At 48.6% G+C, this 24552-nt stretch overlaps 8 protein-coding genes across 8 annotated transcripts; 4 read left to right on the top strand and 4 right to left on the bottom strand.

Moving 5' to 3' along the window:
* The first annotated feature begins 2940 nt into the window (after window positions 1–2940).
* F5147DRAFT_698860 (uncharacterized protein) lies at window positions 2941–4281 on the top strand. The gene is made up of 7 exons (XM_041437582.1): window positions 2941–3021; window positions 3072–3189; window positions 3249–3262; window positions 3320–3332; window positions 3394–3570; window positions 3621–3793; window positions 3847–4281. Exons 1-7 carry the CDS (start codon window positions 2988–2990, stop codon window positions 3888–3890), a joined length of 573 nt encoding a protein of 190 aa, XP_041291891.1. The 5' UTR covers window positions 2941–2987; the 3' UTR covers window positions 3891–4281.
* Window positions 4282–8389: 4108 nt separating this feature from the next.
* Window positions 8390–10585, top strand: F5147DRAFT_216976 (carbohydrate-binding module family 21 protein). The gene is made up of 3 exons (XM_041428647.1): window positions 8390–8452; window positions 8503–9727; window positions 9781–10585. Exons 2-3 carry the CDS (start codon window positions 8503–8505, stop codon window positions 10485–10487), a joined length of 1932 nt encoding a protein of 643 aa, XP_041291890.1. The 5' UTR covers window positions 8390–8452; the 3' UTR covers window positions 10488–10585.
* A 3771-nt stretch (window positions 10586–14356) lies between these two features.
* Window positions 14357–15397, bottom strand: F5147DRAFT_613746 (COX5A, subunit VA of cytochrome c oxidase). Its single transcript, XM_041432488.1, has 3 exons — window positions 14875–15397; window positions 14744–14805; window positions 14357–14687 (listed from the first exon to the last, which is right to left on the bottom strand). Exons 1-2 carry the CDS (start codon window positions 15260–15262, stop codon window positions 14771–14773), a joined length of 423 nt encoding a protein of 140 aa, XP_041291889.1. The 5' UTR covers window positions 15263–15397; the 3' UTR covers window positions 14357–14687; window positions 14744–14770.
* A 387-nt stretch (window positions 15398–15784) lies between these two features.
* Window positions 15785–16672, top strand: F5147DRAFT_578272 (ribosomal protein L28e; the record flags this gene model as incomplete). Its single annotated transcript, XM_041431433.1, has 5 exons — window positions 15785–15817; window positions 15882–15941; window positions 15994–16047; window positions 16099–16281; window positions 16568–16672. The coding sequence occupies 5 exons, from the start codon at window positions 15785–15787 to the stop codon at window positions 16670–16672; spliced, it is 435 nt and encodes a 144-aa protein (XP_041291888.1).
* A 184-nt stretch (window positions 16673–16856) lies between these two features.
* F5147DRAFT_653545 (uncharacterized protein) lies at window positions 16857–17343 on the bottom strand (the record flags this gene model as incomplete). The annotated part of the gene is made up of 3 exons (XM_041433791.1): window positions 16857–17142; window positions 17198–17255; window positions 17307–17343. The coding sequence occupies 3 exons, from the start codon at window positions 17341–17343 to the stop codon at window positions 16857–16859; spliced, it is 381 nt and encodes a 126-aa protein (XP_041291887.1).
* Window positions 17344–17487: 144 nt separating this feature from the next.
* On the bottom strand, window positions 17488–18686 carry F5147DRAFT_698786 (uncharacterized protein). Its single transcript, XM_041437581.1, has 5 exons — window positions 18538–18686; window positions 18465–18488; window positions 18321–18375; window positions 17951–18267; window positions 17488–17903 (listed from the first exon to the last, which is right to left on the bottom strand). Exons 1-5 carry the CDS (start codon window positions 18543–18545, stop codon window positions 17726–17728), a joined length of 582 nt encoding a protein of 193 aa, XP_041291886.1. The 5' UTR covers window positions 18546–18686; the 3' UTR covers window positions 17488–17725.
* On the top strand, window positions 18675–19617 carry F5147DRAFT_698784 (ribosomal protein L21e-domain-containing protein). Its single transcript, XM_041437580.1, has 5 exons — window positions 18675–18708; window positions 18758–18826; window positions 18880–18994; window positions 19046–19239; window positions 19293–19617. Exons 2-5 carry the CDS (start codon window positions 18766–18768, stop codon window positions 19403–19405), a joined length of 483 nt encoding a protein of 160 aa, XP_041291885.1. The 5' UTR covers window positions 18675–18708; window positions 18758–18765; the 3' UTR covers window positions 19406–19617.
* Window positions 19618–24129, bottom strand: F5147DRAFT_613734 (quinon protein alcohol dehydrogenase-like superfamily). Its single transcript, XM_041432487.1, has 22 exons — window positions 23825–24129; window positions 23602–23763; window positions 23517–23552; window positions 23408–23465; window positions 23334–23358; window positions 22916–23281; window positions 22829–22859; window positions 22671–22778; window positions 22389–22620; window positions 22209–22338; window positions 22113–22152; window positions 21360–22056; window positions 21274–21307; window positions 21159–21220; window positions 20971–21104; window positions 20873–20913; window positions 20804–20818; window positions 20603–20753; window positions 20521–20551; window positions 20389–20470; window positions 20152–20332; window positions 19618–20095 (listed from the first exon to the last, which is right to left on the bottom strand). The coding sequence occupies exons 1-22, from the start codon at window positions 23832–23834 to the stop codon at window positions 19797–19799; spliced, it is 2925 nt and encodes a 974-aa protein (XP_041291884.1). The 5' UTR covers window positions 23835–24129; the 3' UTR covers window positions 19618–19796.
* Window positions 24130–24552: the final 423 nt, after the last annotated feature.

Below are 24552 nucleotides of genomic sequence, written 5' to 3'. Positions count from 1 at the left end.
GTCATGTCAAAAATTGGCCTCAGATGGAGAAAATAATCTGTGTGAGTGACATGATTTCCTCGGTTGCACTGTCACCAGATGGGAAACACATTGCGTGTGGTTTATATGACGGATCGATCCAGGTGTGGGATATGAATACTGGCGAGGCATTGTATCTCCCTCTTCAAGGCCACACTTTATTTGTTGCATCCGTCGCATTCTCGCCAGATGGACATCGCATTGTTTCAGGTTCGTGGGATGGAACAGTCCAGGTGTGGGATGCGAAGACTGGCGAGGCAATAGGATCTCCCCTCCAAGGCCACACTAATGGATTTGTGTCTGTCGCAATCTCACCGGATGGTAAATGCATCGTGTCTGGTTCATTGGACACCACAATTCGGGTGTGGGACATGGAGGCTGGCAAGGCATTTGGTGCCCCACTCCAAGGCCACACAGGCGATGTTCACTCTGTTGCAATCTCCCCGGATGGGAAATGCATCGTGTCTGGGTCAGCAGACAGGACCATCCGTGTGTGGGATATGATGCCCGGTGAGGCATTGGGTGCTTCTCTCCGAGGCCATGTTGGCCCTGTTTGGTCTGTCGCAATCTCGCCTGATGGCAAACGCATTGTCTCTGGCTCAGAAGATAAGACAATTCGGCTGTGGGATATGCAGACTGGTGAGGCAATCGGTACCCCCCTCAAAGGCCATACCCAAACTGTGAAGTCAGTCATGATCCTGTCAGATGGAAACCGCATCGTGTCTGGTTCAGATGACCAGACCATCCGGGCGTGGGATGCAAAGACTGGCAAGGCAGTAGGATCCCCTCTCCAAGGCCACACCTCCTCGGTTCAGTCTGTCAAAGTCTCGCCGGATGGAAGTCACATAGTCTCTGGTTTGATTGACAAGATGATTCGGGTGTGGGATGCCAATACCATACGCAAAGCATTGGTTGCTGCCCCCGAAAGCCACACTGGCTCTGTTAATTCTGTTGCAATCTCGCCCGATGGATGTTCTATCGTATCTGGTTCAAATGACATGACAGTTCAGGTGTGGGATATAGAGACTGGCAAGCCATTGATTGCCCCTCTTCAAGGGCACACAGACTCTGTTCTGTCAGTTGCAGTCTCATCAGACGGGAAGGGGATTGTGTCTGGTTCAGCTGACAAAAACATCCGCATGTGGAATGTGGAAACTGAGAAGGCATCAGGTGTTTTCCAAGGTCACGCTAACCAAGCTCTGTCTGTTGCAATCTCACCGAATAGAAATCACATCATATCTGGTTCCACTAACACAATCCAGGTATGGCATATTGAGACTGGCGAGGCATATTCTCTCAGTGGGCTCTCTGGCTGGCTTTGGTGTGTCGCAATTTCATCAGATGGAAATCGCACAGTGTCTGGTTCGGATAATGGGACAATTCAGGTGTGGGGTAGTATGGAGGCTGGCAAGGCACCGAGGGCCCGTCTCCAAGGTCACACTGGTTCGGTCATGTCTGTTGCAATCTCGCAGGATGTATGTCGCATTGTATCTGGCTCAGCAGACAAGACTATCCATGTGTGGGATATGGGGACCGGCGAGCAAGTGGGCGCCTCTCTCCAAGGCCACACTGGCAATGTTAACACTATTGCAATCTCCTCAGATGGTAATCACATTGTGTCTGGCTCAGAAGATAGGACCATCCGGGTGTGGGATATGAAGACTGGCAGGGTAGTGGCCACTATTCGAGGGCACGCCGGACGTGTTCGGTCTGTCGCAATCTTGCCTGATGGCAAACACATCGTGTCTGGGTCAGACGACAAGACCATCCGGGTGTGGGATCTAGAATTTCTAATCCAGCATCACCAATCATTTGAAGCATCTACAATATGTTTCTCATCTGACCTGACTCATGCCCTTCATTCTGCCTCCTCCTTTCTCCAAGATTCCAAGTCTGAAACCCCAGCCCCACCCCCATCCTCATCCTGCGAGTCTGAAACCTCAACATCTTACCTCCCGAACGAGGAGGGATGGGTTGTAGGTCCCCAAGGACGGCTTCTCCTCTGGATTCCGCTCAATTTCCACCCAGTGGTGTATGCCCTGGGCAACACACTAGTGATAGCCAATGATGTCCTGCACCTGAACTTGAGTTGTGCCGCACACGGCACATCATGGCAAAAGTGTCGTGAACAGTAGCAGGCTGCATCACTTTGGCATGTCCTTATGTCAATCGACTGGAGATTTATGCACATCCTACCAATTTCATATAACACCTGTTTACCATCTTGGATTTCGTTCGTTCTGTTCCACTTAATGGGCTCGCTCTCGCAAAATGTTTAGGAGTACACAAAGATTTTATTCACCATGTTTACATACACTCATCCCATCGGTACTGTACTATCTGGAATTGCTTCCCCAAGGATAAGTTGAAGGCGTACAAGAACTGGACGTGAACTTGAACCACCACTTGACTCCATCGCCTCCTTGTCTGAACAGATGGATCGCCGCAATGCACTTCTTCACCCCTCGAAACCATGTCCAACAGCATGGACCAAGGAAGGGCAGATGAATAAGTGACGGTGACCAGAGGAGGAAGTGAGGCGAAGAGAAGCCAGTTAAAACACCTATATGAGTGGTAGCAATGAGAACACAAACGGTACCATGATGGTATCGGGCTGGATGGATGTTGAGTTGCTGATGATGTCCGAATCCACATTGTTCGGGGTAGGGCACGATAACGATGGAATGAAGACCTCGTGTGCATCGAAGTGATTTCGCTTGTGAGTGGAGTGGAAAATAGGCCCGTGTTTCAAGAGCATACGACGTCAGTTGTGAAAATGGAAGAGGGAAGGTCATACGAAAATCATGGCATCGAGTTCGAAGCAGAGATGTATTATTTTTAGTACACGATCGATCCGCACAGCCACTGCACTGCACAACACGGTACTAATTGCTGACATAGTGGCAGTGCCCCTGGAGAGTCGAGACATCGACCAACATCTTCTGACAGCGCTTGATTATAACTACAGTATGGCGGAAGAAGAAGACAAACGCAAAACTATCAGTGCGTTGGAGACCATTCCCAATGCACTTCTCCTCAGATCTTCATCACAGATAGATTGCTCCTCATCAATGCTTTAACTGAGGGGGCTTTGGAAGAGATGATGGAAAACCCTGAATATTTTGACGAGAACACTGAGGAGTTCCTTGGAGACTTGAACTGCACAGACGCGTAAGCCGCTCACATACAGAGTGATGTTGTGCTGATGCATGTGGCGCTCGACACGTTAGATTGGGAAATACCGGTAAGTCGTATTCAAAGGCTACTTTACTAGTGCTCACTTTCGCGAGGGATCGGAAAGCTCTTCACCTCGCGTTCGTATCGCAAGCTTTAATACCGTGATGTGATTCCTCATATCCATCTCGCGATCTTCAGTGTACGTCAAGGACATCCGGCTGATGTAGTGGCTCTCTGTGGCGGGGCTGTCGACCTTGACCTCCGCAACAAGAATGGCGATACACCACTTCATATCGCTTTAAAGGAGATGGAAGATGATCAGGAGCGTTTTGAAATTGTTCAAGAACTAGTATGCTGTGGCGCAGAGTGCAAACAGTGCGTTCCTCGCGTCTTAGTGAAACGAAAGTGCTGAGCGCCCTCTCTAGGGCAATGTCAGGCGGCCTCACACCACTGGAATATGCGAAAAGTCGATATCCTTTAGAAAACGCTTTACACGAGATCATCGCAAATCCCCCATGTGATGACGAGGATGAGGAGGTTGAATTACAGCCAGAACAACTGAGGAAGCAAATGTATGACAAGAGTGATTTCGTAGACGGTAAGATATTTGTCGATTCTGCCCTGATGACCACCTTCACGTTCTACTTCCAGATGACGAAGATGGAAGCGAGGGATCAAGCCTGGAGGCCGAATAGATTATATGTTCGTATCATTTACACTCCTTGAGTATTATAGACGAATGGGTCCTTCAAGTTCTAGAGTTAGTTCGGATGTGCTTTGCCTTTGATCTTATTACAATCTTGCTTTGGGACATGATTCATCAGCAGCGACTGACTTGGACAACGACAGTTTTAGCATTCTTACTTTGCAACCATATCTCTGCGCCGTGTGTTACAAAATTTGAACGGTATTCAATCATCTGCTCGGTGCTTGACACTTGAGCTCAAAGCAGCGAGGACGTACTATTGGCATTGATATTTGGTAACAAGAGTAGATGATGGCGTGGGCCGGATCCTTCGAATTCGAGAAATGAATTATCTGTATGAACTTGTCGGGCTCATCGGGTAACGAGTGTGGCAGTGGAAGCCTGGACAAAGCCGTCAACGTCAGTGAGCAGATGACGGGATGAAAAATGCCAGCTTCACTTCCGACTCGGAGAGTCTCGATCAGGCAGACTCGGAACATCAACGTTCAACACCGCCTTTGAAGTGAGTGGTCCAGGCCCCAAGATCAGAACTGTACGGCACTAGTTCGACGTCGGAGCCATCGACCGTCATGATGCTCAGCGCTCAAGTACTACGTTTAGAGAGTGATTCGGTGATATCGGTAAATCCTAATCGACAGCTCGGCCCATCTGCAACGCCATAGCAGAGAATGATGATCAGACGCCAGTTTCTAAGCAGCCTGGCCATCCCTCTCTGTTAAGTACGTCAATGCGATGGAAACGCAGAAGCTGCACCACAGCTATGTGGTGGATATCGATAGCGATGTGATTATCCGCGGCAAGCTGAAATAATGCGGAGATAGAACACGAATTTAAAAAAAAGACCATATTAGGAAGTTGATGCCATTTGAGTCATTAATTCTGGAATCCTTAAATTTACAGGGGGACTCTAGACCCAGGGCCCGGGGGGTCCCTTCCTAAATTAAGTTGACTTCCCTTTTAGGCCACTAACGCCAGCGTAGACGCTGACATAATCTACTGCTGACTTGCTCACAGCGACTTGGAAGGAACAGCCAAACTCTTGGATCTTCTGACGTCATCGGATCTCCACTATGCTCTTTTCCCGTATGACCCGGTTCCTCCGCATGGCAGGGCCTCAGTCTTTTCAGACAATCAATCGTTCAATGCTGTAACATAGGATTGTTGCCACCTGCCAGTGAGTAGTACCATCACAATATGTGCTGTCTTCTACTTGGTTAAGAACTTTTCATCGTCATCCGCTGCAGCCGCAGTACGTATACATTCGTTATCAAGGTCCTAACCAAAAATCCCGCACGATAAGAGTTCCCATGCTTTATGGTTTGTTTCTTATAAAAATTTCCTTTTCGCTAAGCGTATTCCATATCATATAGTCATCCAATCCCACACAAACTACGCTGGCGTGTATTTCCAGGTCCATCCGGCTTCTCAACGGGCATCGCCACTCCCACGGTGGCCATCACCGCCACATACCTATGTCTAGACTCTAGACTCGCTGAGTACTAGTACTCCTCGTACTTGGCGTCAGAAAATTCTCGACGGTGAGCGCTGAGCCTCGGTGTAGTGTCTGATAATTAATCTTCTCCGGTATGTGTGGACAACTGACAGACGTACTTGGGCGCAGCAGTACTCCCAAATTCGCCCACAAAGTGCCTTACACCGTGAGTAAATCTGCAAGCACTCAAATCAAAGGTAAAAAATTCCGATCTGGTATGGAACTTCATCCCAGTAAGTACTAGTAGGAGACATACTGACAAGAGTATGGTGTAACCCCTTCGGCATTTTATCTCGGAGGGCATTTTTTCCTAGTTAGGTACCGCTCACCATGTTGCTACCAGGCTAGCGCGCCCGATCTATCCCCTTCATTTCTCCCGTCTTTGACCCTTTAGGTGAGATTCTGTAATCTGCAACAAAGTAGAGCCTATCAGCATGTGGTTGCTGGGGTCATTTTACATTCCAGAACATTAACCGCGCGCCAGCTGCGGCCGTTCTTGAATCTCCGTGCCCGACGGTCTCGCTCCGTGCCAGCAACCATCATCGTCAATTTGTATTATATGACGCATATCGTACGTCCCGCACGAAGATTCACTTCGCCAATCAACCACTCTGATGTATCCACGTCCTTTGATCACGTTAGCTCACAACTAACGACATTTTGATCCTACTTCAGCTTATCAATAGCAGGTCGCGGCACCGAGAACAATACACGCACGGGATCTAATCAGCGATCAAGATGGCGGCTGCTGTCCAAGAACTCATCTCATCATGGCTCCGCCTTCAAGATCCGCTTCCTGGAAGATGGGCGCAATAGTGGACTAAATGGAAACATAAGCTAATCGACGGCATCTTTATGCGACATCGCCACAGCCACATGTGGCATGGATCTAATCGCCCGTTCTCGAATTAAGCCTGGGCAACATGACGCGAGAATGGTGAGCGTCGGCGGTAACCACCCGATGGGCTTTTCGACATTGTGTTGCATCACGAGTCGGAGTCGGGACTTTGTCGAACGTGCTCAGGTTAGATTCGGACCTATCGTCCGTTGAATTGTTTTGAGAGTTGGGATAGAACTGCCTTCTACGATTGCTATGCCAGACCTGTTCTCGATGACACGTCCGGGCTCCACGCTGGGCACTTCAATTGTTGAAGCGATGTTTCAAGTTGACACAAGATTTGTAGAACAGCCTGAGTCAGATTGTCGATAGGTGACTATGATGGTGTGAGTTAGTGTTAACACATCTGGCTAGGACGTGGCTGCCTCGCGCTTGCCAGGCAATCAAACGATGTCGGGGAGGGATATCAGCACCGCGATGAGTTACAGACGATCTGCCTGTCCTTACTTTTATGAGATTTTAATGTTAGATATGATACGAGGGTATGAGTGCCTCGTGGCTCCAACGAAGTGGCACGAGCGGCCGATCTAAGCCTCACTAAGCATGGGTGGCGATCTCTGGAATTTGGAATCGATAACAACCAAGCGTTATCACTATTGCAATAGCCACTCACCTCTATGCGAAGATAATGATAGTGGAGCCATTGCTGCGGTATCTAAGCGCCCATGCGCGTAATTGAATTGGAAAACTCGATGAGGAAAGCCAACAAAGAGCTGGCATTTAAAATTGGGCGAGGCCGTGGTTCTGAAGTGAAAGCGCTACGGCATCAATTCACAGACTTTCGAGGCTGGCTTCGAATGATGTATGAAAAGGAAAGATCTAAAGAAGGATTTATGAGGAGTGAGATTGCCAACGTGCACCAGCGGCTAGGAACGAACGTGCCACTGTGTAGGTGTCTGATGGGATCTCATCGATGTATCGACAAATGTTGGAGTGAACCTGATCAGCAAATACTATGATCGAAATCGAGGCGGGGCGAGTCAGTAGCCGGAAGCTTGATATGGAAAGTTAGACCATTGACAAAGGGATGGATAAGGGGAACTGTTTGACCAATGACTGATATCGTCTTCCCCACAGGACAAACATAGTCGAAAGATAAGTATTTGATTGAGAGGCTAGTGTTCGACGAATGAGATGATCGGCTTTAAAATTTAAAAGGCGATACAACTGACGAGCGACACAAAGTCACTTCCCACGTTTGATCGTTTTACATAGTACGGTCGTGTTCTGCAGGGCTTATCGATATCGCCAGTACTAGATGAGTTTCTTCAGAGAGACATATGCCAGCTGTACCAAGACTCGGGTATATCACAATGATAACGCATATGTGGGCTTGGCCATGAAGCAAGGGCCATAACCGAGTGAGTGCGAAATTTAATGTCCTTGGCGATTGGCATGAGTATTAGGTGCAAGCGTCTGCGGGAGAAATAGGACAGAGGAAAAAGGAGATGAGAAATCCGAAGATGTCAATCTGTTTCGAACATCCGAGTCAGAAGCGGTGCGTTGGAGAATGAGCCAGAGATAGATTCTCGGGTGATGTAGGAATCTGATAGCGATGATAAAGGAGCAGCAGAGACATACAAGGAGAATGGAGAGTGGAGTCAGTCGACTATGGCAGCTGGAATCCGACATCTTGTTGGTAGGTGGCAGCGACTCAACCATAGTGACGTCATGGGAAATAAGAACAATAAAAGTGAGTCAGGCGTATAATCAAGCGTGATCGTGCACGTAGCGAGCCTCAACGCAGACCGGAACATGTTCAAACAGTTCTTCTGGCATGTCCGTGAGATAAGTTTCGGGGGTTATAGTGGTTGAACAGTATTTGCATGTACGGGCAGTGTAGCATCTTATAAGGATTAAACAAATTGTTTGCGCAATTTATGCGCGATGCCAGGAAGAAAAAAGATAATGGAGGGCTAGAACGGAGTCTAGAGTAGTTGCTGGCTTGATAAAGGACTAGATAAGGAACCCGTGAGATCTCGATCGCTGGAGTGAATTCAGCCGTGTATACCATTTATAGATGCCGAATCCCGATCAAATCTCGGAGGAGATCACTCCAATGTCGTGAAAAATGAACAGTTTCTCTTGTTTCAGTGCACCCATCTCCTTCTACCCCCCCTCCAGCTCGAGGCTTGGTGCATTTCACTTAGCGCTCTCAGAGGTATTTAACAACCGTTTCTTATTTTTTCTATCTCTCTGACGTCACTTCAGATGACTTTTGCAGCAACTGATGTCTCCCGCACTCGCTCAACAACACCAACTTTCTCAAATGAACGCGGTCCAGGAGCTTTTGTATCACTAGGATCCCTTCCAAGGCGAAAACATCAACCTCCCACTTCTAACCAGGGTCGAAAGTTGCCTGCATTCCATATTCATGGTGCTGACAACCCTGATGACTACTCGTCTGATTCCCTCGACGAGCAGACTACTGCTCAGTCTGCTAACGTCAAACCCTCAGTGAAAATTTCACAGGGCGCTTCCCAATTACCTCCGTCTGTTCCCTTTCCACGCTGTTCCCCTTCTCCACCTTCTTCACCCTCAATCATATCTTCTCGACCACAACCGTCTCGTACATCATCAATTATTCTTCCCAATGGCAAGCCACTCAAGTCATCACTTAAATCATCAACCTCCACCCTCTCTATTCCCGCAACTCCACTTGAACCCCAACGCAATAGTAACCATCTCCACTTGCGTTCCCGATCCGCACCATCCACCCCCACTGCCCATGCTCCGAAAAATGTCCACTTCCCCGACACTGACATTGCCCTGGCCTCTATCCGCATATTCAGCCGCTCAGCCTGTCCAACGGCAGTCAGTACCCCCGAGGAAGAAACAGAGACAGAAGGCGAAGATCACCCCTCAACTGGGTTTCCCTTCCCAAAACTCCCCTCCGCGTCCCCGAATTTCGAGATGGACACCGCTATCTCATCAGTGGTCCCCGCTACTAATCACTCTCTTGATGCGAATGTCTTGATCGAGTCTCTCACTTTCTCACACGCTTCATCAAAAGGCGTCAACCCTTATTTAAGTGGTACCCTTCTAGTGCGCAATCTGGCATACGAGAAGCACATCGCCGTGAGGTTTACCCTCGACGACTGGCAAACTGTCAGCGAAGTGAGAGCGCAATATGTTGTTTCCATCCCATCACTTCCCCACGTATTTTCACTATCTTCCTCGTCCAAGACAACTGTTGGCGACCTCGTTGCTCTAGGGGCAGACAAGTGCGGGTGGGATCGTTTTTCTTTCCTTATTCGCCTGGAGGACTATGCACACAGTTTGGGGTCACGAGTGTTGTGGCTTGCCGCACGTTATAGGGTGACGGGTGTTCCAGGTCCTAGTGAATGGTGGGATAACAACAATGGCGGAAACTACCGTGTCGCTTTCCGTGCAGCACGACCGACATCTGGTAGGATTCGGAGAGAGACAACACCTGGTGAGCTTTTTTTCATATTTTTCAAGACGGTCAGTTCATAGCTAAATTTGTAGAACCTATTATTCCCTCGATGGTGACACCCCGCGAATATCCTTCGGGCCCATTGAATTCAAATTCGCCCCCCACATTCGGACACAAGATGACATTCTGTTCCTCGCCAATGCAAGACGGGAAGGAGAAAGTTCCATTTATGTCGAGGTCAGGGAAGCTCCGTCTCCCTAACTATGCTGCACCTCCTGTGGTTTCCCAAGTTTCTCCTACTTCCTCTGCGTCACCATTGCCTATGCGTTCTAATTCTCCACTCTCGCACCAACGCCAAGCGCTTCAAGTCCCTGTCACACAATTACGTGACTGTGACTCCCCTTCACCTCCGTCTTCGACGCTTTCGACCCCCTCCGCTTCACCCAACATAGCCCCGCGCGTAATGATTGCCGGGCATCCAGCGAACTATGCACGCCCTGAGCAGACACACATTGATGACTGGGAGTGGATGGCGCCGACACACGCTGTGATGTCGAAGCGGCCAACCATGCAGAGGAGTGTCACAGATGGGCCAGTTGATCTTACTGGATCTGATGTACCTGGATTACCTCCTCGAGCGCATTCGTCTGCACCACTTGGCGCGCCAGGTAGCGATGGCATGTCAGGCGATTCGCTCTACAATGCGTTTGTGATGCGGTGGTGCTTTGCCCAAGGGTCGCCCACTGCGGGTGCATATCACGGGCCACTTACAAGCAGCGACGAGGGTATTTTGGCGTGAGACTTTTTCAACTAGGTGCATTTTTGGAGAGAAGATTTGTACGATCTTGACGACCTCGACCCTATCACGACTGACGCCCGCCGTCGACGGTGGCACTCACGAACTTGTGCTATGTGAGCACAAAAACGTTGCTGTAGCCATTTGTGCATCCCATCTCCTGCTTCGATTCTGTTTCAATTTATTTCGGATCTCCTCATGTTCCGTACTCAGCTGTACCAACACCCCACCATCTCACGTTATCTCGTCCCAACACACGACCTATGGACAATATTTTCCCTCGGTTACTGGATTCTACTTCCCTTTCATAGTATACCTACTCACACCATCATAAAAGCGCTTAGCGCATCGCATTGACATATCACGCTCTGACGTTCATGTATGGCTATAACTCGTCCATCTGTTGTATAATATATATGCAGACTTATCATAGGGATTTTGGGACTCTGGAATACAATACTTACGTGGTGTTCTTGAAAATCGTGGAGCGTTCTCTACACTTTGTTCTTTAAAACTCCGCTTGAGGACTTGTCCTTGTTCTTTGAGAAGGTTCTCTGAGGATATCATAGGTTCGTCGTTTGTGTGGCCACTGGCTGGCCGCAAGCTGTACGGACCTCTTCACACTTTCAAGGTTCACATCATGCCAATTGACTGCGGAATTCTGATTCAGGGCCAGGTATGTATAGACTAACTTCTGACCTCTGCAAAACAATAGGTTCGTCGTTTGTGTGGCCACCGTGACTGGCCGCAAGCCGTACCGACCTCATACTTTCAAGGTTCAAAACATCATGCCAATCGACTGCGGAATTCTGGTCCAGGGCCTAACTTCTAACCAGGTCCACGCAATACAATTAATGACGCCATCGCTGGCGGCTATCGCCTAGTACCAGGCTCACTCGAGACATTCCTGCAATTGGTCACTAACTCGTGAGCAGCGTCATCGTTTTCAAAGATTTAAGCTCTTTTTGTTGAAGCAGGGATCAATAAATCGATCACTGATTTTTTTTTCTAGTCCCCGGTGGCAAATGTTTCCGAAACATGTGTTGTTTGCTGGCGCTCGACGTTTTTTCTCTTTCAGGGAGTCGATGTCGCCATTGTATCACGCTGAGATGCATGTGTGATCTAGGGACGAACCACCACCACCATCATCATCATCATCATCAGCTTGATTGAGCAGTGACGCCATTGCTCTAGTCGTGGCTCTCTCGTCAGCGGCGCCTTTATCTCCGGGCGTTCGGATCACCAAGGCTGTTGTCGTTCAGACTCGCACGAAGAAACCTGTGGCTTGATCTTCGTCTTCGAGGAACCGCCTTTTTTTAATGAATGTGTGGGTCTTCGTGAGTCGTGAGTCATTTGTCCATCTGGAACTTTGTTTACTTGCATAACAGAGATCATGTATGCCAGCGTGCGCTTGCAAATCGATTATTTGATCCCCCTAAAGAGTATGTAATATCGGCATGGTGATAATAATGAATATGCCGCTGTGATACATCGATCACCGATGTCCTTTGACGCGGTGACTGCCCAAAGCCCAAGTGACTTCTTTCATGACGCGATGTTGCAAACAAGGATGTCCTGAGATACAGCCTACTTGCTTCTGGACTAGGCCAACGCCGCCGCATCCGTATGTCTCGGGGGGATGCCCGAAAATATGTTCGTTTTCAAGTACCTTCTGATTCAGGTTTATCTTACTGTCATTTATGTTCATGTCTCGCGAAGTCCTTATACTCTTTCCTTGATAACTGCCTGTTTGGTTGACTTCTGGCATTAGCTTTAACCTAAATAAAATAGCCCCGAGCTTCTTCCAACGACTGACATTAATGAGCGATAAAATGAATTTCGTGCTTTCTGTTGTGATTGTGGGGTATCCCTGCCCAATCCCAGCCCGTTCCACTGGTGCTTACCTGTCCCAGTGCCTGGAGAACATAATAGCAAACACAGACCGCAATCATTTGAATTCTTTGTTCACGAGGCAGGTCTGGGGTAAACTTCGCCCCACATCGCCTTGCTGACCAGTGAACGCGGCTTTAATGGGACTTGAACGCTGCATACGTCATTTAAATATATTTCCCTCATTAACGCCTGATCGACAATCATAATATCTGGATCGACAGGGCATTACGATGTCATGAAAGCAGTCCCGAAGAAAGAGTTAAGGGGAGTGATAGGCTTCAGTCGCGCTCGAGTGCATGGAGAGCTATTTTTGAACCTGGAGCCAACTCAGGGGGCCTCAGTGTTCAGATACTGAGAGCGAGAAGCGCGGTCGGACAGTTGCGCCGCGCGCAAGACGTTTGCGATATATTTGAAGTCGCGCTGAGCATTTTTAGAATTTGATTTGCGTTCAGTGCTTCGAGACGGTTATAGCAGGTAGTATCCTTTGACAGCTACAGTGCGTGGGCGTGTGCCTCTCATCGTGACGAAACTCGGCCCAGCTGCTGTCGTCTCGAGTTTGTGGAAGCTTGTTGCCAGCAACCAGGACTAGTCTTGTGTAAATGGAATCAATGTCGTTGTGGAGTGATGGTCGCAATAACGGCGGCGGCCTAGATTTTTTTCTTGGTCCGCACGACTAGGCCGCTTTGTACAATTATAACCGACGGGTTTTATCTAAAAGGCGAACAAGTTTCCTCGCTCGAATTTTTCGTTCCTTCACTTATCTCCGCCATTGCATGCAGCTTTCAATAACCAACCGATGAACGTGACCAACACGCAGTTTTGTCGTTGTAGGAACATAATTCCGTATATTTTCGCAACCGGCGGGTCTTTCAATGGCCCTTGAACAAACTAATGGTGAACTTTGGTTGTAAAGATAAGCAGTAGGGAACGCACTGATATCAGAATAAATTGACCCGCTGCTGCGAGCGGAGATATCGACGACAGATACCGAGGCCAGGTCCCAGCATCCTACGATTGTCCGGCATAGGGTCTATGATAACGAGGGGCAATAAATGGGTTTAGATAATAAAAAATTGAAATTGCGGGGAGGTAACATTTGTTACCTGAAGTGGCGTGATCAAGCTGGAAAATAAAAATCATGTTGCGAGCGCCGCCGGAATGTTTATTGAGGCCCAGAATTCGCGCCTGGCAGGTCGTGTAATGGCGACCTTCCAGAATGTGCAAGGGTAAGCTTCGACAGCAGCGCTTGTATCAAAATGAGGTCAACAGAAGTCAGTGTGTTTTTTTTTGAAAAAGGAATTGACCGTAAACTGTATAGTGCGTGGCGACGTTGATTGGTCGGATTTTTAAATTTTGGCACGAGCAGTCACGTGTGTTGACCATCTCACTGAAGTAGAGCGATGGATCCAATCCCATTGAGACAGCTGCAGCAGCTGGGGAGTAGAAGAGTCCCGGGTTGCGAGGGCTACTGGAGTGTTGCAAAGGCTAGATGACAGATCAGCCTTGACTACGCCACTTGGGTTGTCCGTGGAAGTGTATACCAGGCTGGTCACGAGCCTAGATCACCGCCTCCGACACATGTAGTACTGAAACAACATACGTCATGCACTAGTAGCATGCAAACGCTACGTGGTGGGTTGCCGTAAGTGAATTGTTCTTGTGAAAGGAGCTGCGCTTCAGTATAGCCGAGACAGGTGGCCATGCAGTTCTAAAGACTTTGGTAATGCAGAGTGGTGCTCGCCGGGCGGCACAAGGGTCGGTCACCCTGAAGAAGATGAGGGTAATTAATGTGGTGCATCACGGTGGCAGCTCTACTCACTAGTAGTCGTGTTTTCCCTCTGATATCAAAACGTTCCATGATCATACACAATATAATTTGCGTTAGGGGATTCAGGGAACGATCCGCTCATGGAAACAAGCACACCCGATCCAGCCACTGGTTCAGCTTAAGGGTCCAAGGAGAAGTTTATACACCTGTACCCATACCCACAACCACTATGTCCGCGGGATCAATAGGAACTGAACCCTCGGATTGAACAGCTTCAGCGATTATATGTCTGCATGCTTTTGCGCATGAATCGGTCTCCCCAGTACGCCTGTAGTGAATCCTCACGTACAAAATCACAAAAGTGCACGCAAAAAAAAATTCTTTCAGAGAAGACCTTGCTTAAATGAAAGTTTATTGGCCTCAACGGTCAATATCGCAGCGAGTAAAACAGTGCTCAATATAGGCCACAACAGGGTGTAAATCCGCGCACTGTGGATTAGCAAAAACTATAAGTGACGATAATATGTGAGGCACTGCATCTACTGTGTACGCGTGGCTTGTGAGCTCCAGCAAGAACACGTGAATAAAGTTGGCTTACATGGAACCTGTACTGCTCGGGTAGAGCTTATGAGACGTAAAGGTCCTCTTTTGTGTCAATTCCTATAACGCAGACAGAAAAGCGACGGTCAGTAGACAAGCTACATGCACCCGAATAACATGAGCACTCACCAAGTTCTTCTCTAACCGGCTTCAACTCGTCCAAGTAAGCCTGGTATTGTTGCTTGTTCTCAACCTTTTCCCTGATACCCTCGAAGACACGGACAGCGGTTGCATAATCATTTACGCGGCGTGCTGCACGGAGGGCAGCCTCAACAACGCCTGGTGAAGGAACGAGGTCGTGTGCAAAGCAGTTGTTGAGGCCACGTTGTACCTCGAAGAGGTCCTGTGCGCCTTGGAAGAAAGCGACGTAGCGCTCAGAGAACTGCTCAAACGTTTCTTGGCTATGCGAATCTGATGATGAAAAACGTTGTGGTATTGTGAGGGCAGGGGTCGCAGCACGACGAAGGACGACATTAGGCCGTGCGCGAAGGACGGAGGAAAGCATGCGCTGGCTCATGATGACAGTGAAGAAGGAGCACGACAGACCGGCGACAACAACAGTAGAGAAAAGTCTCAGGCGCGGAGATAAACGTAAATCGGTTTCAACGTCGTTAGCAGTGATCCGGAAAGCTCCGAAGCGTCTAATGCAAAACCACATATTAGCGCTTTAGCCTTGTAACATGTTTTCTAGTATCTACGACTATAACCACTTGCAGTAGCCATGCGGTCCAGAGGCTGGACGCAATGCAGGCCCAATACTGGCTTGGAAATGCAAAATTCAACCCTTTCCACACCTGTCAATCTACCGTAGGTCGTCGACCGGTCAATTCGAGAACTAACTAGTACTACAATGTTAGCCTAGACGAAGCCCAGCCCGGCCGGGACCGTTGAACGTTGAACTTCAAAAATAAATTATTGACCAAGTGTATCGGCTATCCCCGGCACAGTATTTGCCTCTGTTTGGTTCAACTGTACAGTTACCTCAGCCACACTTGGTCGCTGTTCAGAACAACCTGTAAGGCTTAGCAGCATCCTCAAAATGTCGACCGACCTCCAGTGGCTCCTTATCCGCGTCAGTTGCGTCGTCTTTGTACCCCACAGTGCAAATACTGAATTTTTTTGCTCCATATCTACAGAAATACAACTCCTTCCTTGTGAAGAAGGTCCCTGAGGGTCCCATCTTCTCCAAGGAGCCTGTATGTCGCGTATTCGGACTTGTACACGAGTGCTAAGCTTACTTTGTATTAGGGTAACCTCCTCAACCTGCACTCGCATAAATATTCCGGTCTTGCTAACTCCAAGGTGTGTAGTCCTATTGTGATCAAATGACCTCCATTAACGTTGTATCAATAGACCATCGACATTCAGAGCTCTGAGTCTGGACTACAAATCACCACCCTGAAATCAAAGGCATCACCACACGCTGTTCGTCCCGCACGATCAACCGCAAACGTTCGCAACCGCTCAGGAGGCCGTCGTTCATTGGGAGTCGTTGCTTCCGTCGCGAAGAGGGGGTACCGTCCCGACCTGAGAGCTGTGAGTGTTGATGGTTTATATCTGGACATGGAACAGGATTCCTTTCGACAACACAAAGCACTCTCGTTAGAACCCGCTGGAAACCACCGTAAGGTGTATGAAAGTTGGGCGTGGACATGTTTGCAATATCAACTCAGCCCTGCTTGGGCTATTCGTCATAATTCATATTTACCACTGCGAATTTTCCATCGCAGTGGGCCGATACTGACGAGTACAGTCGTCGCAACATTTCTGTTGTATGATCCTTCGAAGAGCTTATGCTGACACCTGTTTCTTCGCTTTCTAGGCTGCTCTTGGTCGTACATCTGCACTGCTCGCTGCACAAAAAGAGAAGAAAGCTTCGCCACCGAAGAAAGTCCGGGGGAAGAAGGCAGCAGCATCCATTCCATGATTTGATTTATTTGTATCTCTAGTGCCTTCATTGCTATGTTCGTCCATGCCGAAATAAGCACACCATGCCGCACATTCCTAGTTGGCTGCAAAGATGATGGTACATTTCAACGAGAATGACACCTATACAAATACATCTTTCACTTTGATGGATCCAGCATTCTCAAACAGAACATGGCCTTTTCCTAAATCCCAAAGGTCTTTCCCGCAGGTTGAGCGATCCTTCCACCACCACCATAACCGCTTTTACCACCGACATGGTCTTTGGTGGGCCTGCTAGCTTCTGCCTTGCGATAAGCGCTCTCTTGAAGCCTGTTATCGTCATGGCTGCCCTGTCCATGATGTTTCTTCTTCTTTGGAATCTCTTCTTCATTATGCGGAGGGGCATGTGGCTCCTCCTCGGTGTGGTTTGCCGGGCGCGGATAATCAGTGTCTTCGGTTTTATTTGCGCCAGTGTTTGCAACAGCTTCCCTGCATGTTGGATCGGTTACAATGGTTAAATGCTCAAATGTCGACTAGCGCTCACGAGTTGGCACGAGGCCTCGGGCGCGAAGTAACTGAGAGACGACGACCGCCTACTCTGACTGCAAGAGACTCGTCAGTAACTGCATGACTGTCGTCACTCTTGAACGTACTTGCAGGGGGGTGTTGAGTGACTGTTGCATCGGACATGATAAGATGAGTCTCAAGCGATGGTGACGGTCAATATTTATGTGTGGAGCCTCCGGGTTTACCGTGGTATAATTAGTCGGCCGAACTAGTCGAGACCCGGTGACCTCAAACAATAGGTGTACACTCCGGAGCATAATTCGATCACCGAACATATAGGGCAAAATTGCAGCTTTCGGTCAACGATAGGTTGTTCAGTCAAGATACTCGTACAAGTCGAGTCGGTACGCTACGAGCCACCCCGCTGATTTCAGTTCTGTGGCAGCAAGCTGCATTGCGCGATGTCACATCGAGCGCGTCAAAGGGTTGTTTTGCATGTGTCCATAGCATGGGGACGACATAAATGTGAAAATGACATAGAAACCGAGATAAACACGCAGAAAATTTACTCTTCCTCCTCCTCCTCGCCACCCTCTTCTCGCTTGGCGGCAGCGGCAGCGCGTTTGCGCTTGACACGACCGGGGCGTCCGCCTCCGTATGGCGATGTAAGAGCGAAGTCGATGTGCTTTTGGGAGTCAAGACGAACGACGAACGATGGGATGTTGACGATTTGCTTGCCGACGCTATACAATGTTCAGAATCACAGCAATGAAAAATGAGATGTACATACCGAATGTGACGTTGTCTGATCAAAACACGGGCGTGGTGAATACTCTTTGCGAGGTTGGTCTTGAAGACCTGTGTTTGGAGACGACGTTCCAAGAAATCCTCCACTTTCAATGCCAACACGTAATCCAGACGCATGCGGGTCTCGTCCAACACACCAATCCGAACGAGCCGACGAATGAGGGCGTTACCCTCGAAGAGACGCTTGGGATCTTTGTCATCAAGTTTGAGCAGTTCACGGGCTGCACGACGGATTTTGGAAAGGATGAGACCGATACGCCAGATCTCACGCTTGTTTCGTAGACCGTACTCGCCAGCAAGCTGTCAGATGCAAAACATGAGAATTTGAATCCAGGATCCTGGGTTGACCAAACCTTCAACTCAGCATCGAGACGAGCTGAACCGAATGGGCGACGAGGGACTTTGTATCTGTAGGATTAATGCGATTCCAACAAGGCCATAAATCAGCAAGCTGAAAGCCTTCCACTCAAGTGGATCTTGAAGAATGAGACGCTCACGTCTTGCTGTGATTCCGCGGGGCCCTAAAAAGCTGCTCAACAGTCTATTCATCACGTTCAATGACATTCATACCTGGGCATTTTTCTTGAGGGATGGCCTTGACGGTGTACACAATGTTGGTGGCCTAATTAGGATGTAAGCCTCGCCTGTGCCACAACTGTAAAGTACCAAGCAAGCCACCCGGAGATTTCCGGTGCAACAAGCTTTCACATACTCAATATCGACACCGCCGCCGACGACATTGTACGTCTCCCAAATTTCATCCTAGCCCGCTGCTAACGTTCAACTCAAGCCCTCAAAATGCCTCACTCATTCGGTTACCGCGCGCGTACGCGCCACATGTTCAAGCGGGGCTTCAAGGGTCGGTCCTTTGATCAAGTCCTTGATAGACTCGACGACTGACATTGCATGCAGACCATGGCCCCGTCAAAATGTCTACATACCTCATCAACTACCGCATTGGTGACATCGTCGATATCAAGGCCAACGCCGCCCAACAAAAGGGTATGCCTCACAAATACTACCACGGGTGCGCTACTTCAAAGTCACATCTATCCTCTGTCATTTAATCATCTTCCAGACGGACTGGCATTGTCTACAACGTCACTCCCCATGCCGTCGGTGTCATTGTCTACAAGGTTGTAGGCAACCGCTACCTCGAGAAGCGGGTGAATCTCCGTGTCGAACACGTGAGGCACTCAAAATGTCGGCAGGAGTTTTTGGACAGGGTGAAGCGCAACCACGATGCACATGCTGCTGCCAAAGAGAAGGGTGGTAAGTGATCATGACTTCCCGGTATTAGATGCACCTTATAACCCGCCGTTCAGAGCGTGTATCACTGAAGCGTGTCCACGCTCTCCCTCGGGAGGCACGCACCGTCTCGATCGCCCAAAACACGCCGCAAACGATGACGCCCGTTCCTTACGAGACCACCATCTAGTTGGAATTGTGTTTGTGCCACTCATATGAGATTTCCACTATGCATCGTATACTACTGTCATGCTCCCATGCAATCATGACTTGAACGCATCATCACGGACGAATCTTACCAGATCAATTGAGGAAATGTTACGCCACATCACCCCGGTTCTTTAATCTACTAGGTTGAGTAGCTTGTTAAGATGAGCACAGTACGTGCAGGTCGACACGGTCGACAAACCCAGTTCATTGCCAGGAAATATTTTGAAACACAGTCCTAAGTATATGTAAATACCAATGAAGACCATAGATACCTATTTATGGCGACAACGAATATCCATGCGTGAACACAATACATGTTTTGCTTGCGTATAATGCTAACTGAAGGTTTTGGTGCGTATGGTCAATGCTTTTTATCGGTGTCCTCGACTGGATCCAGGAACGGGTGGTGGGCCAAGGATGGGTGAAGACGTATGCTGGTCCGCTCCTAACATGCCTGCATGCTCAAGATACGAACCGCCATCAGATGAGCAGTCCCACATCGGAGTCCTCCATATGTGCACTGTACCGTCATGGCTGCCTGTCGCTAACATGCAGGGGTCGTCAGTGGAATGATTCCATGCGACACATGTCAAATCTCCGCCGAACGCCTGAGGTCTAATGTAGTGGAGCAAAATTGCAGTATCACGTTCCCAAATATGGATATCGCCCGCTAAGACGGATGATTTAGAATCTGGGTGTTTGAACAAGATCTTAGCCGAAACACACCTTTGCCGGCACACAACACTAGCTGATCGTCCACACCGCCGAAGTAGCTCGGACCCACAAAATCCACATGAACCGTCGGCACATACGTGTGACGGAGAATAAGCCTAGCGGTTTGTGCATAGGGGTTTCCACGGTCTTTAGTATCCCGAACCAACTCCATTTTCCATAACTGCGGATGTGTCTGCAAATATGAAACGGCGTGAATAGAGAATCTGACGCATATCCCTGTCAATATACCTTGTGCTCGAATGAAATCAATACATTTCCACCCCTTTTAGACATCGTGATGTCGCGCACATCGTTGAAGACGGGTGTTTGACTTTTGAATTATATCAGTGGAAAGGTTCGGAGACATTGAAAGCAACTGACTTTTCAAATGTTCTGGTCTCCATATTGAGGACTGTGGTAGGTGGAGTCAAAAGGATCACTCGCGGATACGTATATCACTGACCTACTATACACTTCTCAACCCTAGTAGTGCGGCTTGGATGCATCCCGTTGGGTGCCGCGAGCAGTGGACCTACACCTAGCAACCGCTGACCATCTGGAGTCACAGCCACATTGTGCAACTGGATGCCACCGAAGTCGTAAGAATCAAGAACCTTGGAAGAAATTCAAACAAAATTCCTTTGGCGCAGAATGATCTAATCACCCTTCCTTTAATGTCCTGGTAATGGATCCATGAGTAACAAGGAGGCACGGATGATAACGTTTCACTGACCAGTTTGAGAACTCTGCTACCTTCGACCGAAAAAAATTGTGCTATTATAGGAATGCATCAGCAACATGCATCCATACAAAAAGGATGAAACCAATCACTCTCGTTCGCAGGAAGCCATACAACGGATGACACTGAGTGCGGACGTTCAATCGTTCTCTTACAGAATCCATCCTCCGTCCAAACCTTGATTCCGCGGGGTAACCTCGTCAAAAGAAGGGTACCAGAATCGGACCTGTCCGTTCATGTTTGATGTTTAGATACAGAGGAACATTTGTGCGCCACATACCATGCAACCTGACCGATAAAGCCACCTACGTGTACCAGAATGGCATGAATTGAAAAAGCATCCTAGGCAGGAATAGTGTAAACAACTATGGGAACGTGGCACTTCATATGCTTACCTCAACACGAAAGATGACGGAAGATCGATCCCAACTTAATGCTTCACCTTAGCACGAGAAGCTCCGATGAACTTGTCGCAACGCACCTTGACGTAGCTAGATACTTGCCATTTGGGGAGAACTGTAAATGCCGGACAAGGGCAGTGTGCACGGAGAGGTCTTGTACAGGCTCTAGGGTTTTAAGTTTTGGAATTAAAGTGGCTCGTGGTCCTCGAATGGCGTCCAAATCCATGGACGAGGGCCGGGTAGGAGACATCCCCACGGCAGAGTTCCAGTCAAAGGATGGGATCCGTTGCGGCATCATGGGTCGTCCTGCTTTCTGCTGTTGCATCACGATGATAGAACGCACAGCTCCTCTGAAACGTTGACGGGCGATGGCTGGGTGAGATGGCTTGCTATCCTCACTTGCAAGCCCTTTTATCGAAGTGGGATGCTCAGTAAAAGCCGAGCATGCGGATGTAGAGGTGTCACGGCGGTGAGAAAGATCATCCATCGGCGGGCCCTCCTGCATAGTAGGAAGCGTACGGTCCCTATGTCCAATCCGGGTAATCATGTCGGGGAACTTGAGAGGCACTCGTCTTAACAGGCCGCTAATGGCGAAGAGGCACCAACGAATGATATCTCGCATTGCCACGACTAGAGAAAAGCGGAGTACGCGGTGGATTACTTCATTGATTGCTTCATTGATTGCATCATCCAACCAGATTTGACCATGGTAGCGAACAAAGACCCTGCGCTCCGAGACGAACCAAGCCGAAACAACAGCCAAGCCGAACGATGTGACTACCTGTGATTCGGGTAAGGATGCGTTTCAAAAGCAACTGGAACTATCCATGGACTTGCCGTGAAAACAGTGGTGATCGTGGACGTGACGAATCCCTGAGTATGAATGTTATGTCTCGGATATCTTTTCTGCAGTAGAATAGGTCCCATACCTGTTTTGTAGCATATGTGAATAGCATCAAGCCCACGGAAAAGCATGCCACAGACATCACGAGAAACACCAAAGGCGATCGTTTGATCCATATCAACACCCACCAAGGTACCTTATGGCCTGGAGAGCGACTGAGGACTGTCATTTGACCGAACACAAGAGGCACATTGAATAAACTTACTAGACTGCTTGCTTCCAGGTGAGACCAAGAAGACTGTTCACAGCGGCTGCTATACTGAAAACCAATGAAGAGAACCAGAACGCATTGACAGAAGTCTCCAGCACGCCGTCCGTGAACTGGTATGAGAACTGTAAGGTCGTCGCTGTCACAACTGAAAAGAATGTCGCGACTGTCGATAAGTTTAGCAAGTTCGATGCTGCATGCTGCTGGGCAAATCGAATCGTCGGAACACCTGGAAGAAAAGGTAAATATAAAATTAGTAAGGAGAGACTGGTTGTCTACCGATTTCAATAAACATGGACAGATTGACTGTGATGATATCGATGTGCTCCCCAATCTCCGATGTCAAATCATGGATATAACGCTGCACTGCTGGATACCGAAATTGACCTGAAACTAGTCTGCACGATTCACCAGTAGATGAGCCGGAGGCACACTACCTTTGTACTCCTGAAGACACGAGGCCCAATACTAGACAACACGGTAAACAAAGAGATCGACTGCATGTCCGGCCAGAAAAAAATTACCTTCAGATCGCACTCGAAGGTACGCATTGATGTATTGACGGCCTCGTCTGTAAACTCCGGGAACTCGTTCAGGCAGTTCAGAAACGTTACGACGTCTTCTGCGAAACCAGCAATTTGGTCGGGAAAACTTTCAGGATCAGTGTGGGATTTTGTAAACATTTGTTTTTCTGTGCGCCGTTGCTCTGTCCACTGATGAATGATGGGCGCTTCTCGAGGTTGACGCGAAATCTTTCGGGGAAACAGAGTAGCTGCGTTCTCGCGGAACAGAAATAGCAATTTCGCAAGGCGCTCTCGTAGTCGAAAACTAGAGGATAAGATTCCGATGGAACTGCCAAGCTGGCGAGCAGCATTAGCAAAGTTGCGCAGCTACATAGAAGATAAGTGTCAAAGTATAAAGTGCGCCTAATCATATTCCCACCTCTTTGTCAAGATTTTCTATTCGTCTATCAAGATCGCTCAGTGTGAAAGACAAATGTACGAGGGCACCCCCACCTCTCAAGTTTGTTGAATGATTCCGATCCTGCGATTTGCAGTTTCTCATCTACTGTCGCTGAACGGGAATATAAGGCCATCGTTATGTGCTGCACTGGCCGATACTCACGATCGTCATCCTCCAAGGCAGGAGGAAGGATGGTATCTGAGGGTGTACGATTAGCAGTGTGTGATGGCTAGTGGGGGTGACTAACCGCTGTCTAGAGAAGACTCGTTACTAAATTCGTTCAGGACATTCAAGAGACTGATGATAGCCTGATCCCGTCTCGAGTTTCCATATGCTTCACCTCGAGGGTAAGAGTTGGGTGCACCTGAAATACTTGAAGCTGCGTCACGGAAAGAACGGGCTGCATGAACTACCCCAATGCGTTGAATCCAAGTTGGAATGATTATGGACTGTTCCCTTGGGATACATACCTCGTAACATAGTGAGCCGGCACTATGTGTTCGTTGCGTCCTGAGATACAAAGGTGGAAGGATTGGAGAATCTAGTCCTGACACCCGGGGGGAGGGGGAAGAAGTGAGTGAAATAAGGTCCTTTAAATACACTCTGCACAGCTGAGCAGCCTTACAGATAAGGACAGCTCGTAAAGGTCGTAATGAAATTATTCATTCACTCAACCTATCTCCGGACTGAGGAATGGTTTAAGAAGGTTTGAAACGACGGCATGTTATCGCTAGAGAACTCAGCAATTGGAAGCGTGATGGCCTTGCGGATTGTATACAGGGCAGTGACAAACCCTGACGTCAACGTGGGGGTGATCTCTGCAATTAGAGTGTCGCCAATGCTGATACGGAGTAAATCAATGTATGCGCGGCGAATCATGCTCGAAACACGTAAATATGGACCGGGAGGGAAGCTGGTGAGACCACTTATGGGCAAGTTTCAAGGCCAAGTGGTGTGCACGCTACACAACTACTGATGGCGATCAAAGGTGTGGATGCAACGTTTTCAGGAGTGAAGTAAATTAGGTGAATGGGTCCCAAAACTGAAAAGACGCTTAGCCATCACGATGGACGCAGAGCGGTAAAGTGTTGTCAGTATTACGTATTAGGTAGTTGCAGGGAAAGTTATTACCGCATTATTGAACGCTTCCGAGTCCTTCCTTGCTTTGCATTACAATGGTAGGCTCCAGGAAACAAGC

This window comes from Suillus discolor (genome assembly GCF_016758755.1).
Source record: "Suillus discolor strain FC423 chromosome Unknown F5147scaffold_33, whole genome shotgun sequence".
NCBI classification, from domain to species: domain Eukaryota; kingdom Fungi; phylum Basidiomycota; class Agaricomycetes; order Boletales; family Suillaceae; genus Suillus; species Suillus discolor.
Note: the sequence above shows the minus strand (reverse complement) of the source record. Positions and strands in the feature narration are given on the sequence as shown.

Excerpts from the sequence above, each read along its gene's own strand:
- F5147DRAFT_698860 (XM_041437582.1), top strand. The coding sequence starts at position 2,988 with ATGGCGGAAGAAGAAGACAAACGCAAAACTATCA. Across the intron at positions 3,571-3,620 it reads TGTGGCGCAGAGTGCAAACA|GGCAATGTCAGGCGGCCTCA; the intron begins GTGCGTTCCTCG and ends CGCCCTCTCTAG. Across the intron at positions 3,794-3,846 it reads CAAGAGTGATTTCGTAGACG|ATGACGAAGATGGAAGCGAG; the intron begins GTAAGATATTTG and ends TTCTACTTCCAG.
- F5147DRAFT_216976 (XM_041428647.1), top strand. The coding sequence starts at position 8,503 with ATGACTTTTGCAGCAACTGATGTCTCCCGCACTCGCTCAACAACACCA. Across the intron at positions 9,728-9,780 it reads TCGGAGAGAGACAACACCTG|AACCTATTATTCCCTCGATG; the intron begins GTGAGCTTTTTT and ends CTAAATTTGTAG.
- F5147DRAFT_613746 (XM_041432488.1), bottom strand. The coding sequence starts at position 15,262 with ATGAGCCAGCGCATGCTTTCCTCCGTCCTTCGCGCACGGCCTAATGTC. Across the intron at positions 14,806-14,874 it reads GCCGGTTAGAGAAGAACTTG|GAATTGACACAAAAGAGGAC; the intron begins GTGAGTGCTCAT and ends TCTGCGTTATAG.
- F5147DRAFT_698786 (XM_041437581.1), bottom strand. Across the intron at positions 18,268-18,320 it reads GTCTCGATGCTGAGTTGAAG|CTTGCTGGCGAGTACGGTCT; the intron begins GTTTGGTCAACC and ends TGCATCTGACAG. Across the intron at positions 17,904-17,950 it reads ATCAGACAACGTCACATTCG|CGTCGGCAAGCAAATCGTCA; the intron begins GTATGTACATCT and ends AACATTGTATAG.
- F5147DRAFT_698784 (XM_041437580.1), top strand. The coding sequence starts at position 18,766 with ATGCCTCACTCATTCGGTTACCGCGCGCGTACGCGCCACATGTTCAAG. Across the intron at positions 18,827-18,879 it reads GTTCAAGCGGGGCTTCAAGG|ACCATGGCCCCGTCAAAATG; the intron begins GTCGGTCCTTTG and ends CATTGCATGCAG. Across the intron at positions 19,240-19,292 it reads TGCTGCCAAAGAGAAGGGTG|AGCGTGTATCACTGAAGCGT; the intron begins GTAAGTGATCAT and ends CCCGCCGTTCAG.
- F5147DRAFT_613734 (XM_041432487.1), bottom strand. Across the intron at positions 21,105-21,158 it reads TTTATCGGTCAGGTTGCATG|GTCCGATTCTGGTACCCTTC; the intron begins GTATGTGGCGCA and ends ATGAACGGACAG. Across the intron at positions 20,552-20,602 it reads GGTTGAGAAGTGTATAGTAG|TCCTCAATATGGAGACCAGA; the intron begins GTCAGTGATATA and ends CACCTACCACAG.